Below are 14,818 nucleotides of genomic sequence, written 5' to 3' on the forward strand. Positions count from 1 at the left end.
TATCCACTGTCCTGTCTTTCCGATAAAAGGCACAAAATGCCCAAAAATAAATCTTAAAAAAAAACATTGCATATCACCTGTTGGCTTTAGACCAATCACAGCTTGCCTAGATAGTCCAGGGTGGATGTGAGAAAAACAGAGCCATTGTACAGAGTAGAGTGCTGTGTGACTCAAAGTGTTGACAATACTCAAAAAAAATCCCCTTCAACTAAAATGCTCTCTACCATGTTGGAACTCAGATGGCTTCTCCAAACAGCCGTCTTCTATTCAAATACACCGACGATGGATAAGTACCTCATAGAACCCTGCTTTAAACAACTGAACTATCCCTTTAAGGTTTTACTGTGTGAATGAAAGTGGAGCTGGAAGCTTTCATCGTCACTCAGCTTTTAGGCCGGATTCTGTTTTTTCCCTCCATGTGAGTACAAAGAGGGTGAGCGTGTGTGTGTGTGGGCCCAGGGGTGACGTTGCACATGCAGATGTGATTCATTTAGTAAAAGGCTCTCGACAAAAGGGAAATGGATACATGTTATTGAAATCCTTCTTTTCTGTTAACATGTAACATTTGTTCCACCACTTAAAAATCTGCACGGTCGTCTTCTCGCCAATGCTTTGCATGTTGTCTCCAATTATTTGGGACGAAACGTCTGTTTTTAAGGACATAAAGTACAAAATTCATCAGACTTGAAAAAGGTAAGTGAGGTGCATCCTGTGCCGGCCTGCCCAGAGTCAAACTAGGCAATAGACTAGAGTGTAAATGTGGTAAAGGGCGCAGAAATGTGGACCAGCTATGCATGAGGAAAATCTCAGATTTACCAATTGCAGGTAGGCTTTCAGTAAGCACTGAATTGCTGAGAAATATGTCAATCAATCTGCACCTGCAGCCGCATCCTTTTCCCCAGCCTCCCACCCCCAGCTCTAATGAGCCAAGCCTGGTCTACTGACCCAACTTAGTTTGTCTCTAAACAAATGGCATGTGAGGATATGTTAAAAACCCTGCATGCTTAAAGTCAGGCTTAATCAGGATTTCAGGAAAAAGAGAAGAGTATTGAAGGAGAAAATACTCAGAATTGATTGTCCGCTTTCATGAAAGTGACACGCCTCCCGCCTGCGACTGTATCATCTGCTGCATGAGGAGAAAAAGTGACACAAAGCAGCTTCTGTTTTCACTGTTTACAGAATATTATGGTGCAGGTCTACTGTACTGTATGGTGGTCAAATACTGGATTATGTAGAGATAATCTGCTGTAGACTCTGCACAACGCCCACAAGCTGTCACATCAGGGTCCACACAAAATCCTAAACTCTTCCAAAATGTACAAAATGACAAAAGTCCCAAAAATAAACTCTTAAAAGTGCCTATAAATAGAGCGGATTGCCTTAATTCAGATAAACATGATAGGTTCAAAGAGGTACTTGGAAAGGTGGAAGGAGTACATCATTAATACCTCTTGGTAATCTGCAGCTTTCGCAGTCTTAAGTAAATCTATTGCTAATTGCAGAACGGACACAGTGAGTCTGTCTGTGGATAATCCTGCCACTGTTAACAGCTTCCTGGATTTCTAGACTGATCCTCTTTAATCTTATAGTAAGAGTTTAAACATACACAGAATTCTTCAGTCTTAAACAATGATTACATCCTTCAGGGAGAGGTGGAAAACATTGAAAAAGGTTTAATAAAAAAATCACATGACCAATGGATGAAGCCATAAGGAGAGACAGGAAGTGGAAGTGTCTGACAGTTGAATTTCCCTCAGACTCAAACACAGATAACAGACGACCTGTTATCAGTGGGAAGTCCACTTTGAGACATTCCCACAATCCGACTTATGTCAACATGAAAGGAATACAAGAGGCAGCCACAATACTGGAAACAGCTGAGAGTGAAAGAACACTGACTCAAAGGAGGGTTGAAAACGATCCAGCAGCGTCATTCTGCAGAGCAGCAGACAATAGATCTGAATTTACTTTTTGTTTTTAAAGCTGAAGAAAAGAGCTCAAAACGATCTTTACTTGCAGGTGCATCAGCTAAAAACATTGTGCAACACATAAAGTGTCAGGGAGAGGTTGACAAGTTCCTGTTGTTTTTAAAACAAAACATGTGAAAAAGCAAGACTATGCTCAACTTCAGTTTTTTTTTTTTCCCTAAATATTCCAATGTTTTAGCTTTTAAATCATCTCTGTATATTTGTAAATAAAAAATTCAAATGTAAAAAAAAAACGTTAAGGTTTCAACTGTGTGAAGTGAATGTTAGGCTGGTGGGGTTTTCAGCACATGCAATGGGGGGATAAACTACTAATTGGCAACCAAACACCTGCTGAGTTCGCAAAGTCCTCTTGAATGAAGTGTTCCCCGTCACTCCCTGTGCAGAGCAGGTCTACTTCTGGTAACGTTTTATTGCAGGTGCTCATGTTGTGAGTGATGGTGCTCTCAGATAGCCTGGAGGATTTGCAATTAGTTAGTGCTGCAAACAACACTGACGCGCGAACACACCTAAAGGCGCACTGACGCACAACCGTGCATAAACAGCTGTCCCGCGACATTTGAAAGGTTTTTCTCTGTTATACATGGGGGAATATTCAGCTAAAGGTAAACATACGAGAACATACGAGCAGAAAAAGCATCACATTACACTTTATGCGCAAATCAAACTCAGATAGGCCTACTGAGATCAGACAAACTCAGCTTCCAGTAACCAACATTTCAGCTAATAAATTGACATAAAGAGACAAATATAAATGAGTAGCCTACACGAATACAGAATATTTGCCTCACATACTAAATGCATTAAATTAATACACAAAACGCGCACATAGCTTACCATTTGATGTCTTCATGCGCAATCCGTCTGTCGTTGTGTCTTGTCGGGAAGGCATCAATGATTTGTTTTTGGCTGTCCAGGGCCCTTGGTCTTGTGATGTTGACCTCCAAAAGTGCCAGGTTCCAGATCCGACAGTCTCCGCTGCTGTTCCTCAAATACCTCACGATGGATGACTGACTATAGATAGTATTGATATCACATTTCAATATATATCTATAGATATCGCATTGCCAGAATCCTCAGCAAAAATGCAGACAGATCTCCTTCATGGTCCCCATCAACCGGCTTTTCAATTGGTGAGTGGTGTTTTCAAATATTTATCCGGCCAATAAACAACCTGTACGCGCCTCCTAGGTTCATCATTACTGTGAATTCAGCTTTTTTGATTGACTCTCTGCACGTGGACGTTTAAGGAGTACAAAACAACACAACACAACTTTGTTACTGATCCTAAACCAGCGAAAACTTGAAAAGTTCCGCTCTGAATAACAGGAAGTGTACTGAGGTCAAAGTTGAATGAGTGCTGCGCCATTGGCCAGGTTTAATCACCTGATCTGGTTATTTGATTAAAAAATAATAATAATTTAAACAACACTTTTTTCTAACACTTGCTTTTTTATGTCTTTAATAAAGATTAAATGTACAGGACTCACATAGATGAGAAAATATATAATCAATCCACATACATTTTTGGGAGGTGCTTTGGCTATCCCACAAGCCCCTCCCTGGCACCACCTATCCACTGCCTATAAAGAGCTTGAGGTAATTGTTTTCTAATATTATAGTATATTGCACATTTCAGTTTAATTTTCCTGAACATTATCTGCCATGTTCTCTACCATCAGCTCACCCCGACTTCAAGCAGAAAATTGACCATGGGGCCAGCAAGAAAAACTCTTGGTAACGTCAGAGTGAAAATTTCAGCTCAACCTGAAGACTTCGAGTTTTGTGCAAGAGTAACGGCATTAGAGTTGAATCAGCTTTGATTTGGAGAAGAAATTCAAAACAGAGGTCTGTGTTGCAAATTGGTGGTATGAAAGAAGACATTTTCCCGGTCAGGGGATGTGAAGTGTAGGAAAATTACCTGTTACTCTGTGGAAAATGTGGGAATAAGAGGGTAACATTATTAGCCTTTTTAACATCAGTTTTTATTATTTCTGAGACTCCTTTAAATGTCTATAATACTAAATCATTTTGTATCAGAGTGGATAGGTTATCTTCCACCTCTAAAAAGCCACGTCTTCCAACCAACCACAGAATCTGAGATTTCCAGCTGCAACAAAGTGATTCAGCTACAGCTTCATTACTGCTGATAAAAAAGGTTCTTCCTGTGACTTACAGAACACAGTGTTCTTGACCTATTCCTGGAAAAGTGTGTTTGTTGGTGTGGTCTAGATGCTATGACAGGAAGCCTTAAAGTTGTTGCCGCTGGTTGGTAAAAGGCATAGTCTATGGTAAAAAGTTGCAGGAGAGAAACAAAGGGAGGGAAAGAGACAGAGAATGAATCCAGTCAAGCAGAGAGGCAGAGCACTGCGAGGAAGCAAAAGATTGTGTGAGACCGAGTTTTCTTGGCAGAGTTTTGCGAAAGCACTGCACATTCCCACAAGATTAATTGAAGCTGTTTTCTGTTTTTGTTTCTTCAGTCTGTGAATTACCTCCAGTTTATAGAGAAACAGCTGTTCACCCACTTCCCCCAGACTCAGCCTGTGTGATTATGTGTCGAGCGACAACCAAGACAAACATCCAGCGCTCACTGGCACTGCTCCGGCAGAGCCTTCACGCCTTTTTGATGTTCTTTCCATTTCACAAACTGCCACTCATTTACATAATGATTAATAAAACAAATCAGACACAGAAGTTTACAACGACAGAAATATTTATTAAATCTTTTTTTGTTGTTTGTTTTAGTTAGTCATAGCTGCTCCAACACGTGTATTTACAAAGAAATGGCCATTTGGTAGAAAAGTCTAGTGAGGGGTTGAGCAGGAAACAGACATTAGAGTAGATTAGATGAGTACATGAGAGGATGGGGCTCATAGGCACAAGGTACAGTTACTACAAAATTAAAGAAATGTGCAGTTTTGTTGCACGTCCGTGTTGAGTTTTGGTAAAGCAAACACAGTTGTGACTTTCATTGCAAAGACCTTTCCAATGCTAGATGCACGGACAAAAACACACATCCTTTTCCAACATACAGAGGGGGATGGAGGGACGCTGCAAACCAGAGACACAGTGGTGTTAGCTTCAGGCTACATGGTACCAAAATCATATGCAGAACAAGTCGATGGTTTATAATACCTGCTATCTTTGTAGAACAGCTCGATTCTCAATTCAATGTAACTGCATGGCTGCTAATTTCTTCAGATGTCACGCTAAGGGAAGGAGCTCAAATTATGTTTTCCAAAATCGATGTTGGGTATATGACAATTTTGTTAATTTTTTTTCTCTGCCTTTCAGTTTTTCCCCATCTCAAAGCCAATAAAAAGTGATAATCTAGAGTTTCACAGGGCCATTGAACTAGGCCTATTTAGCTTTAGCTAGCTAGACAACAGCTACATTAGCATTGAGCCAACCCTGGGCTATTTGCTAACATTACACCACACAACGAGGAAGGTTCATATCCAATGTTAACCGTGAACTTAGCCATAGCTAACAGTGATACTAGCTGCTAAGAAGTAGAAGGCTTTAAGCAAGCTAACAATAAATGGTTGAATTTATGGTTGAATAAAATGCTAACTGTTTTCTTACAGCGGCCAATACGTCATGAATTATTCAATATTTAGTTCCTAGCTAACAGTGACTTTGGCAAGCAAACAGCGATGCTAGCTAGCATGAAGTTTTCTTTGCAGGCTAACACTAAGATAAGCTAGGAAGATGTCTACTGCTTATGTTAGCCTAAGTGTTTTCGAACAGTTGGCCTACCTCACAAGTAAAAATAAGTTGTATCAACTAGAATGATCACCTAATGACCCTCTGGATTTTTGCAAACCATTTTATTTGTAGTTGCCAAATTATTATAGAAAGAGGGAAATGATAAAAAATGTCCAAATCTCTACATTTACACTTTCAAACCTGTAACAGAAGTTAAAATATCAGCATCTGAGCTTCCTCTTCTGAGCATAACATCTAATGAAAATGTCAGCCATGTTAGCATGATTAAATATTGTGATCACTGTCATAATGGTGATCTTGAACACCAACTATTTCTGCATCCGACATCTGAATAACATGTTAGATGCAACAATAGTGGCTTGGGGGGAACAGATATTCTTCCATCTATCGTTTCTTCAGACTCTTTGATTCATGATTGTATCCCGACCTCACTGCATGTTTGCACACACAAACGTTTACAGACAGACGGTGCAATGATGATCCTGTACTTTTTCTTGTTCCATATAAAAGACATAGAAAATGAAACAAAGCGTTTTTTTTTTTCATATCAAACAGTGAGCTTTTTTTCTTGCTAAGAATATTAATGTGTCAGTTAAATTGCCCTTGAAAAGAGGTGTGAAAAAAAGAGAAAGTATCTAAGACTGTATGTTACAATAATGCTAATTGTTGGATACACAGTATCCACAAAACTAACTGATTGGGTTTTCTCAACATGGAGTGTCTGGAGGCGATGGCTGCAGTGACAGTGGACTCTTAATGATGGTAGAATAAAAAGCATCAAGGCTGGTATAGGTGTGAGGAGGAAGCGTTTTTTGATCATCAGTTTTGCTCTTAAATTAAACGGTATTTCCTGAAACTAATCAACTTGCTTTGTGAAACATTTTAATTATTTCTCCTCGGCACTCTCAGCTAGAATGTAATGACGTTTTCATTAAGATTTTGTGCTGACATACATGAATGTTATTGTTTTAATTTACTCTTAGAAACAGAGAGGCGACAGAAGTTATCTAAAAATTGTCAGCGGCTCCTATAGTGCTTTCACATTTAGACAAAACTCCTGAAAAAGTCTGTGATGTTGGAACGAGACGATGTGAGAATGAAGCAGGAAATATTCAGGAAAATTCAGCGCAGGTGAGATTGAGCAGATGGCGATGTTAATATCCTGCTGCTGTCGCATGATCACCTTACACGTTATGAAACTGCTTCATTATGTTTTCTAACGATAAGATGAATATGTCGAACTACATGTTGAATTGATATAAAGACAAAAGTTGTCATCATAGTTTTCTTGGTTTGACCAGCGCTTTTCTTAAGTGTAGCATGCAGGCGAGCTACAGGTTTAACAGCAGGGCTGTGGTTTTATTTGTCGATTCTGCTGAGAGTGATGGGTGGAAAACATGATCAGCTGATTATCTGAGTTTTCATATTGTCTGTATAGCGATGGAGCACCGACGACTCTGAGTTGAGACAAAGTCAGTATAATGCAGAATTAAGCAAAAACTATAAGTCAACTGCCGGTTATTCAAGAGACTTATATACATTCAAGAGTGACTTTCACACTTAAGTGACATGAGAGTCCAGGTAAAAAAAAAAAAGACCTGGCATGTATCGATAGCCGAGTGAGGAAAAGGGCTCGCACATCATTCAAGGCAATGGACGGATTCTATTGACGTTAGCTTGGGAGCAGGAAGAAGGAGATCGGGGATGCTAAGTTTTCTCAATTGCACGGCGCACTCGTAGCGATGGACGGATGGATAAGGGAACGCAAACAATTTAACGATGATCATAATCACTCATAGGCATGCCACTCCATCAGAAATATCTCCTTGAACTACACATTAGAGAATAAGAGTGATGATACTTCCTTAATATAAACAGGTGAAATGTGCATCACTTTAGAATCTCAGATTGTAAGTCCGTTCACACAAGCGCAGTGGAGAGGAAATGTTCGACCTGTTCCTGCTTTAAACCATGACTATTGATCTGAGCAGGAGCACCACACGGCTCTACATCTCCTTCTCTTTACTCTCTCAGGACACCTCGCTCTGTGTACTCCATGACATCACACAGGGCTCACACACACCCTGCCCGCTTACACTTACTGCTCTATAAGTCCGTCACTGTCTCTCTGAAACATCTTCAGCCACAGAAAACTTGTGCTGCTTTAAAAAAAATCTTTTTTTTTTTTTTTTTTTTACCTCATGTTAGTTATGGACACATCCCTGAACTCTGTAGGAGATTTGCCTCTGTCTTTATATACAATAGTCGTGTTTTAACAGTGATTCACAAAAGCAATAGTGTTATAGTAAAACTACATCGGTGACATTTTAATGACAGATTCGAAACACAAGCATTCTACGATTTCTACACCCTGATAGCACATCAGACTTTTTTTTTCTTTCTGTTAAAAACGTTTTAAAAAACATCATCAGCGATCATTTCAAGCAGATACATAAGCTGTACTCGGTGTTCTTGTATGATTGTATCAAATAAACTGGGTGTGGTATGAGCTAACTTAATGGGTCAGTTGTTTTTTTTATTGCCCTTCTACTGTACTTGCAGACTAAACAGAACAGGAAGAAAAAAAAGCACAAGGACTTCACAATAAATAGGAAAAAATACATTTTGCCTGGCAAATATCCACTTCTACGCTCCTTTCAAATATTTTACTGTACACCCGTGTTGGCTGCTACAATTGAATTACGTGATTTATTAAAACAAACACATTAATCGATCATTAAACCTCCTCTATCCAAACACTAAAAGATGAGTGCTTCTTTAATGTTTCCTTTTTTTTTTTAACTCTCAACAATGCTCCTCCGCTGTCTGAGAGGATGCATCCGACTCCTTTTTAACCTGAGAGGAAGGTTAAGTCATCAAAGGCCTGCCTCCCCGTAACTCCAGCGCCCTTGGCAACAGTCTCCTAGAAACAACATCCTTTTCGTTTTCCTTTTTTTTCTTTTTTTTTTCTGTTGTTGGAACATGGGGGAAGTGTCGCTCCCGGATCTTCTTCTCAACTTCTTTGACTTTGACATGAGATTTAATGTTGGTTCATGTGTGGGATTTGTGATGTTTTTCCCCTAACACACACACACACACACACACGCACACACACACACAAATAATAATAAAAAGTCTGTAAACTTTTAAGGGATCCTGCTGTGCTTTTTTGAAATTACAGCTAAAAAGTCGACTGATTGTGTAGTTTGTGTGAGTGTGTTCAAAACATGTATGTGTTAAATGTATAATATCTGCATACTGTGAACGGTAGTGAGGCAAACAGGTAAGAGACTCCGCCTTTTGTCACCTCAGGGCGCCTTGGTCGTCAGCACCCAACAGAAAGTCAAGAGTCACGCGAGTTGGCAAGTCAAATACAACAAAAGGCTTCAGCGTTGAAGTCCATTCCTTCTCTCTTTTTATTTCAGCTCGAGAGATTGTCAGTGTTCGTTTTTTTTTTAGAAAAGTGCTCCTTGAGGGGAGGGGGGTTTCAGGGTATGGGAGGCCTGTAGTCCAATCAGGACAGTCCTTTCCTGGTGGATTCCTCTAACTCGTGCGCTATAAAGACAAGATGGCAGCCAGGAGGATGAGGGAGGAGCTTAGGAGGAGAACTGAAGTCTGGCGCCGACCAGCAGAGTTCACATCCCGTCGGGCCGGCTCTGGTGACTCGTGACCGATGCCGTCTGAAAAAGAAGACATGAGCGAACATCTTAAGTATATGAAAGAGGTTTATTGGGAGCTAACTTAAAATTGACAAGGACGCTAAACACTGTGAGCGTGACTTTTGGTCACACTCTAAGACATGCATGACTGTATCAGCAAATTCATAACAAAGGCAGACATGGCTGAACAAAGCATCTGAACACTTATTATTAGCCTTCACATATTCATGCCTATGATTGTATTAACACCCAATTTACATAGTCCATATTCCTACAGATATTAAGATGAAATAAAGGGTGAAACATTTCACAAAATTAAGTCTTTTGCTTCCCTGGTTGGATTTGTAAGACGAGTGATGCAACATTCATATCTCTCATGTTTAATCAGACTACACCTCACAGAGATGGTTAACTTAAGCTGAGTGGAAAACTCATTGTGCACAACAGAGAAGAGACATACAGAAATCAAACTGTCTAAAGTCTGGGCTGCAGAAAACAACCAGATCAGGAGGATTTCAGGGGCAGTCCTCTTGAAATTCTCTAGAAATGTTCAGGAATGCATATGTGCACACGGCTTTAGTTTGTCAAGTTTGATTTGTAAATTATGGCATGTCCAACTTAGCTTTTAAAAATTGTAAACGGGTAAAGAATGACCCTGAGTGGTCATTATGCACTCCTGACTTTTTTTTCCAGAAAATGACAAGCGCCCCTGAAATCTTCCTGACTTGCTTGTTCTCTTATGTACCTCGGACGGGAGAGTTTCCAGGAGACGGGACATAATGTAAAAAGGATTAAGCGCAAATGGAAATGGACGGACAAAGCAACAGAATCTGATGCAGTGACAACATTTTAAACCTTCAGTTAGACGCTAGCTGTATAAGGTCAAAACGAGTTGAGGCAACTTTTGGCAAGAACTGTTCATTCTTATGATTTTCATCTGCACAATGAAAGTAAACCTGATTTAATCTGTATTTTATTTCTTCTATTTTTTTTCCACTGCAAATGCCTCACGTTTTCAAAACCTGTTTGGATTTAGCTAACAGTAGGAAACCGAGACTGCTCTTGACATTTTAGCTCAGGCAACAAGTGAAGTCATGGAAAACAAATCTTTGTTTATGAAATCATGACGTTCAAAATGAAATAAAATTAAAGGACATGAAAAGGGATGAATATTATTGTCAGACGTGGCAGCTATGAGAAGAAAAATCACCATGCTCGTGTACACACACACACACACACACACACACTCACACTCACACTCACACTCACACTCACACACACACACACACACACACACACACAGTATGTTGTATTTATTTCCACCAACCTCTGGGTTCTAGAGAGTTGTGGCTGTTTTCGTCAAAATCGACCCCTTCCTGCGCGGTCCCGGAGTTTTTCACACAATTGTCTGGGGAAACAAAGAGCACATGTGGAGATTAGAGACCTTGAACGTCACTTGTGCTCAGCCTGATCTCCAGCTGATGCACAACAGAATGGGGAAAAGTGGGAAGAGGAGACACAACAACAATGTGAGACTCACTCTGAGGCCTGACGAAGACTTTGAGTCGGAGGCAGCTCCTTCTCCCCTTGTCGTCGGTGATGGAGGCTGTGGGAACATCACGCAGAGTTCAGAACAAAACAGATTAAAAACGTTTCCATTTCCAAATACCTCCCTTGATCTAATCTAGCGTTGTTAACTTGTGGTTTTGGCCGTGGTGACTCAATAGGATTATGATGACTTATCCATGTTTGGAAGCAAAGCTGATCTTTTAGGAAATAATTTTTTGTACAAAGCAACATATTAAAGCACTTAAACTTACAGTCAGAAGGAAATTTTAAATGTACTACCCAAAATCCATCCATCCATTATCTAAACCGCTTTTCCCCTTCGGGGGTTGCGGGGAGTTGGGAGCCTAGATATCATTGTGCAGGATACACCCTGGACTGTTCGCCAGTCAATCACAGAGCTGACATGTAGAGACAGACAACAAGCCACATCCACACTCACACCTACAGGCAATTTAGAGTCACCAATTGACCTTACGAGCATGTCTCTGGACTGTGGGAGGAACCTGGAGTATCCGGAGAGAACCCACACACACACACAGGGAGAACATACAAACTCCCCACAGAGAGGCTCATGTCCGACGGGGATTCAAACCAGGGACATTCTCGCTGTGAGGCAATAGTGCTAACCACTGCATCATCGTGCACCCTACAACTAAAATTTAAACATCCTAAATTATTAGAGTCACCTTAACTTAATTTTTATAGAAAAAGTGATGATTTTCACCCCCCACACATACCTTTAATGAATTCCTCTCTGATTTCCTCTATTCGAGCTGTAAACATCTCACTAATGATCAGCCATAATGGCAGCAGATAAAACATTGTTTCAGCAGTAAACACACAGATCAAGACAAAAATCTTATATTCAACAAAACCACCTTGGGGAGATTTGAACATCACCCATCAAACAGGAGAACAGATTTATGGTATATATGATATTCCACATTCAGTCTAATGTTGCCGTACAACAATAGGAATGAAAGATTAAGGGCCTGTGTCCATTAATGCCGTTTTTTGTGTGTGTTTTTTTGCGCCCGGGTATTTTCTTGCGCCCGGCTATTTTCAATACCTCTCTAATGTAGTTCAGTGTTTTCAGAGTTCAGCGTCCTGAGCACTCAAACGCCCTCAGTGTCAGCTGTTTTTTGCCGCTGCGCTCTTAGCGCTCATATTTGAAACTAGTCCGAGTTTTAGAACACTCATCAATGTGACTCCTCCCTCTCCCTCAGTTTTCTCCCTAGTTCAGGTCAGGTCACTTAAGGCCAAAACCTATAGTGCATGTCATTTCTCCCTATGACTATAGCAGGTATAATGCAAGTTTAAGCCAAGCCACTTTAAGAATGTATGACTCTCTGATCATCTAAACTGCATCTTCAAAGGCAAAGATATTTCAAAGAGTGACTCAAGTTTTACAGTTTAAGCTCTGAATTCACAGATTTATACCTGAATCATATCCACTATCTAAAGACTTCCTTCATTCATGAACATCAGCCCAGCAAACAGAAACGAACACTGAGACGAGGTCGATTGTTGTTATCATAAGGTGTTTCACTCTTATCTCCTTTAAATACAGTCTTGAAGAGTTTTATCTCTTCTCGTCCTGATGAGTAATTCTTTATTTTTCATGCTATGAAACATACAGCAGCTGTGTGACGAGATGTTACAATCACCTCCATCTCCTTTATTATTCAGACTGTTCCTAAAGAGCCTTCATACTCTAACCTCTGTCAGTTCCTGCCTAGTCTCTCAAACTCACACCACATTGAGTATAAAGGATGTTTGTGACCATGTGCTGGGTCAACATGTTCTCCTTTCCGTCTTCCAAATATGGCAGCTTGATCTGCTGCCCTGAGCTTCACGATATGACACTCTAGTTATCCTCTTGCATCCGCTTTTAGAGATATGCGATATTCATTTACACTTTGTATGGATGGCCCTGTGGTTTTTTAGAGTATTGGTGGTTTTTAGTGCTGTCCAAAGTTTGTCCACAGACACTCTTCAATCCTTCCACCCAGACACTTCATGTGATGGGTTCTGGCCCAGCGGTTGATTCCTGATAAAAGCAAACCGTGTCGGTGTTTCCACTGTCGCAGATGACTGGGGCTCTTATTTCAAAAGGCACTTCATCAGATAGCATGCGGCTGTGAGAGCAGATAAAATCCTCTTTAAAACTTCGCCGTGAGAGGAATATTGGAAGTGAAGCTCAGAGGGAGGAAATAAACGAGAGAGAAAACGGTGTCAATCACGCCCGCTTCTGTCTGTGTCAGCGGGTATCGAGTAACTTACCTCACACCCCGACGGTGGTTCGAACAGACGGGAGAACTCACTGTCTCAGTTTCTGTCTCTCAACTCAACCAGTCCAAAACCCTGAAACTCTTTCTCTATGCTCCTCATTCTCTCTCTGTCTCTGTCTGCTTGGCCTTTCATTATCTCTCTCTACTTTGTTTGATTCCTGTAAAAAAATGACTGCTTCTTTCTTGCGCACACATTTTGGAGGATAATAAAAAGAAACCATTGTCCGAAGTTCCCATCTAGGATCCTATCAAAGTCATCAGATGTGGTCTGTTGTTTCAAAATGTTTTGGTTGTCAAACAATCTCTAAATCATATGTGACAGAAAGTTTGTCTGTTCAGTCTATAAAATGTCAGGACGTAGCTCAACTGTCACATCCCCAGGTGTTGTCTTCAAATTGCCTGCTTGTCTTTAATCATATAAGACAAAGAAATGGAGAAAAGTCAACATTTCAGAGGCTCTCAACAGCAAAACTTGTGGCAGCATAGAATCATTTTCTTTTCTTTTTTAAAATAAATGACAACTTAGTTGATTATTTCTGCAATTCATTCTACTGGAATTTGGTTGGTGTCAAGGTTTTTTTTAAATCTAGATTATTATTATGGGCTGCATGGTGGCGCAATGGTTAGCGCCGTTTGATTTCAGGTCCCTGGTTTGAATCCCAGTCGGTCAGGGTCATTCTCTGAGGAGTTTGCATGTTCTCCCTGTGCATGAGTGGGTTCTTTGCATGTTCTCCCTGTGCATGAGTGGGTTCTTGGTTACTCCGGCTTCCTCCCACAGTCCAAAGAAATGCTCGTCAGGTTAACTGGTGACTCTAAATTATCCGTAAAAGTACAAAACTTGTCATACAACAGGTTGTATGACAAGTTTTGTACTTTTCCTTTCTATCATCCGACGGGCTTCCAAAGTATGGTCATCCCATAATCTCCAAACACTGATGCTCTGTAACGGCCTACCTCTGCATGTTTCAAGGTACCCAAAGCCCCTGTTTTAAGATCTGTGTTCTTACTTTCTTACAAAGTGTCATGTCTGCATTTTTTTTCTTTCTAGCACATGGTTAGAGTGAATTGTCTATTTGATTTGGGGAAGTCCAAAAAACATTTTTTTAATCAAGAAAAAAAAAATCACCATTGTGTTGCTCAAAATAATAATTGCTTTGAGTATAACTTTGTTCTTTTGGGTTAAAATTTCAAAATAATTGACCAAAACATCACCCTAGACTGCTTCTCTGAATAGAGTCTATCATCGGTTTTACTCCTTAACTCTGATCCAGCTAAGAAGGACCACCAAAGTTGTCTAATTTTTGCATTTGACATCCACAAAAAAAGGCAAAAAAAAAAAGCCATTTAATGAGTTTATCCTGCAAAAAGAAACATAATGCATCAGCATCAGCAGCAACAGTAGCTGCAGTTGCTCCTTCGATCGTAAAAGACCAAATTAAAAGTATAAAATGGTTGTTAAAATAACCTCGGCCTCGAGGGAAATAAAACACAGCCGCTGTTGTTCTCCCTTTGAGTGAGCGTGGTATAAGCAGAATAATGCACCCTGAGGTGTCATATATCGGGACATCTCGGCATGCATCATCTC

General features: G+C 40.3%; 1 protein-coding gene across 1 annotated transcript in view; it reads right to left on the reverse strand.

The window, feature by feature from the left end:
* Nucleotides 1–4,680: 4,680 nt before the first annotated feature.
* The window catches only part of LOC132992058 (ephrin-A5b-like), an 82,377-nt gene continuing 72,239 nt past the window's right edge, over nt 4,681–14,818 (reverse strand). Inside the window, exons 3-5 of the mRNA XM_061061159.1 lie at nt 10,914–10,979; nt 10,701–10,781; nt 4,681–9,394 (exon numbers count right to left, since the gene is read on the reverse strand). Coding sequence (XP_060917142.1) covers nt 9,270–9,394; nt 10,701–10,781; nt 10,914–10,979 — 272 coding nt within the window. The 3' untranslated portion in view covers nt 4,681–9,269. The remainder of the gene's footprint in view (nt 9,395–10,700; nt 10,782–10,913; nt 10,980–14,818) is intronic.

This window comes from Labrus mixtus, chromosome 17 (genome assembly GCF_963584025.1).
Source record: "Labrus mixtus chromosome 17, fLabMix1.1, whole genome shotgun sequence".
NCBI classification, from domain to species: Eukaryota; Metazoa; Chordata; class Actinopteri; order Labriformes; family Labridae; genus Labrus; species Labrus mixtus.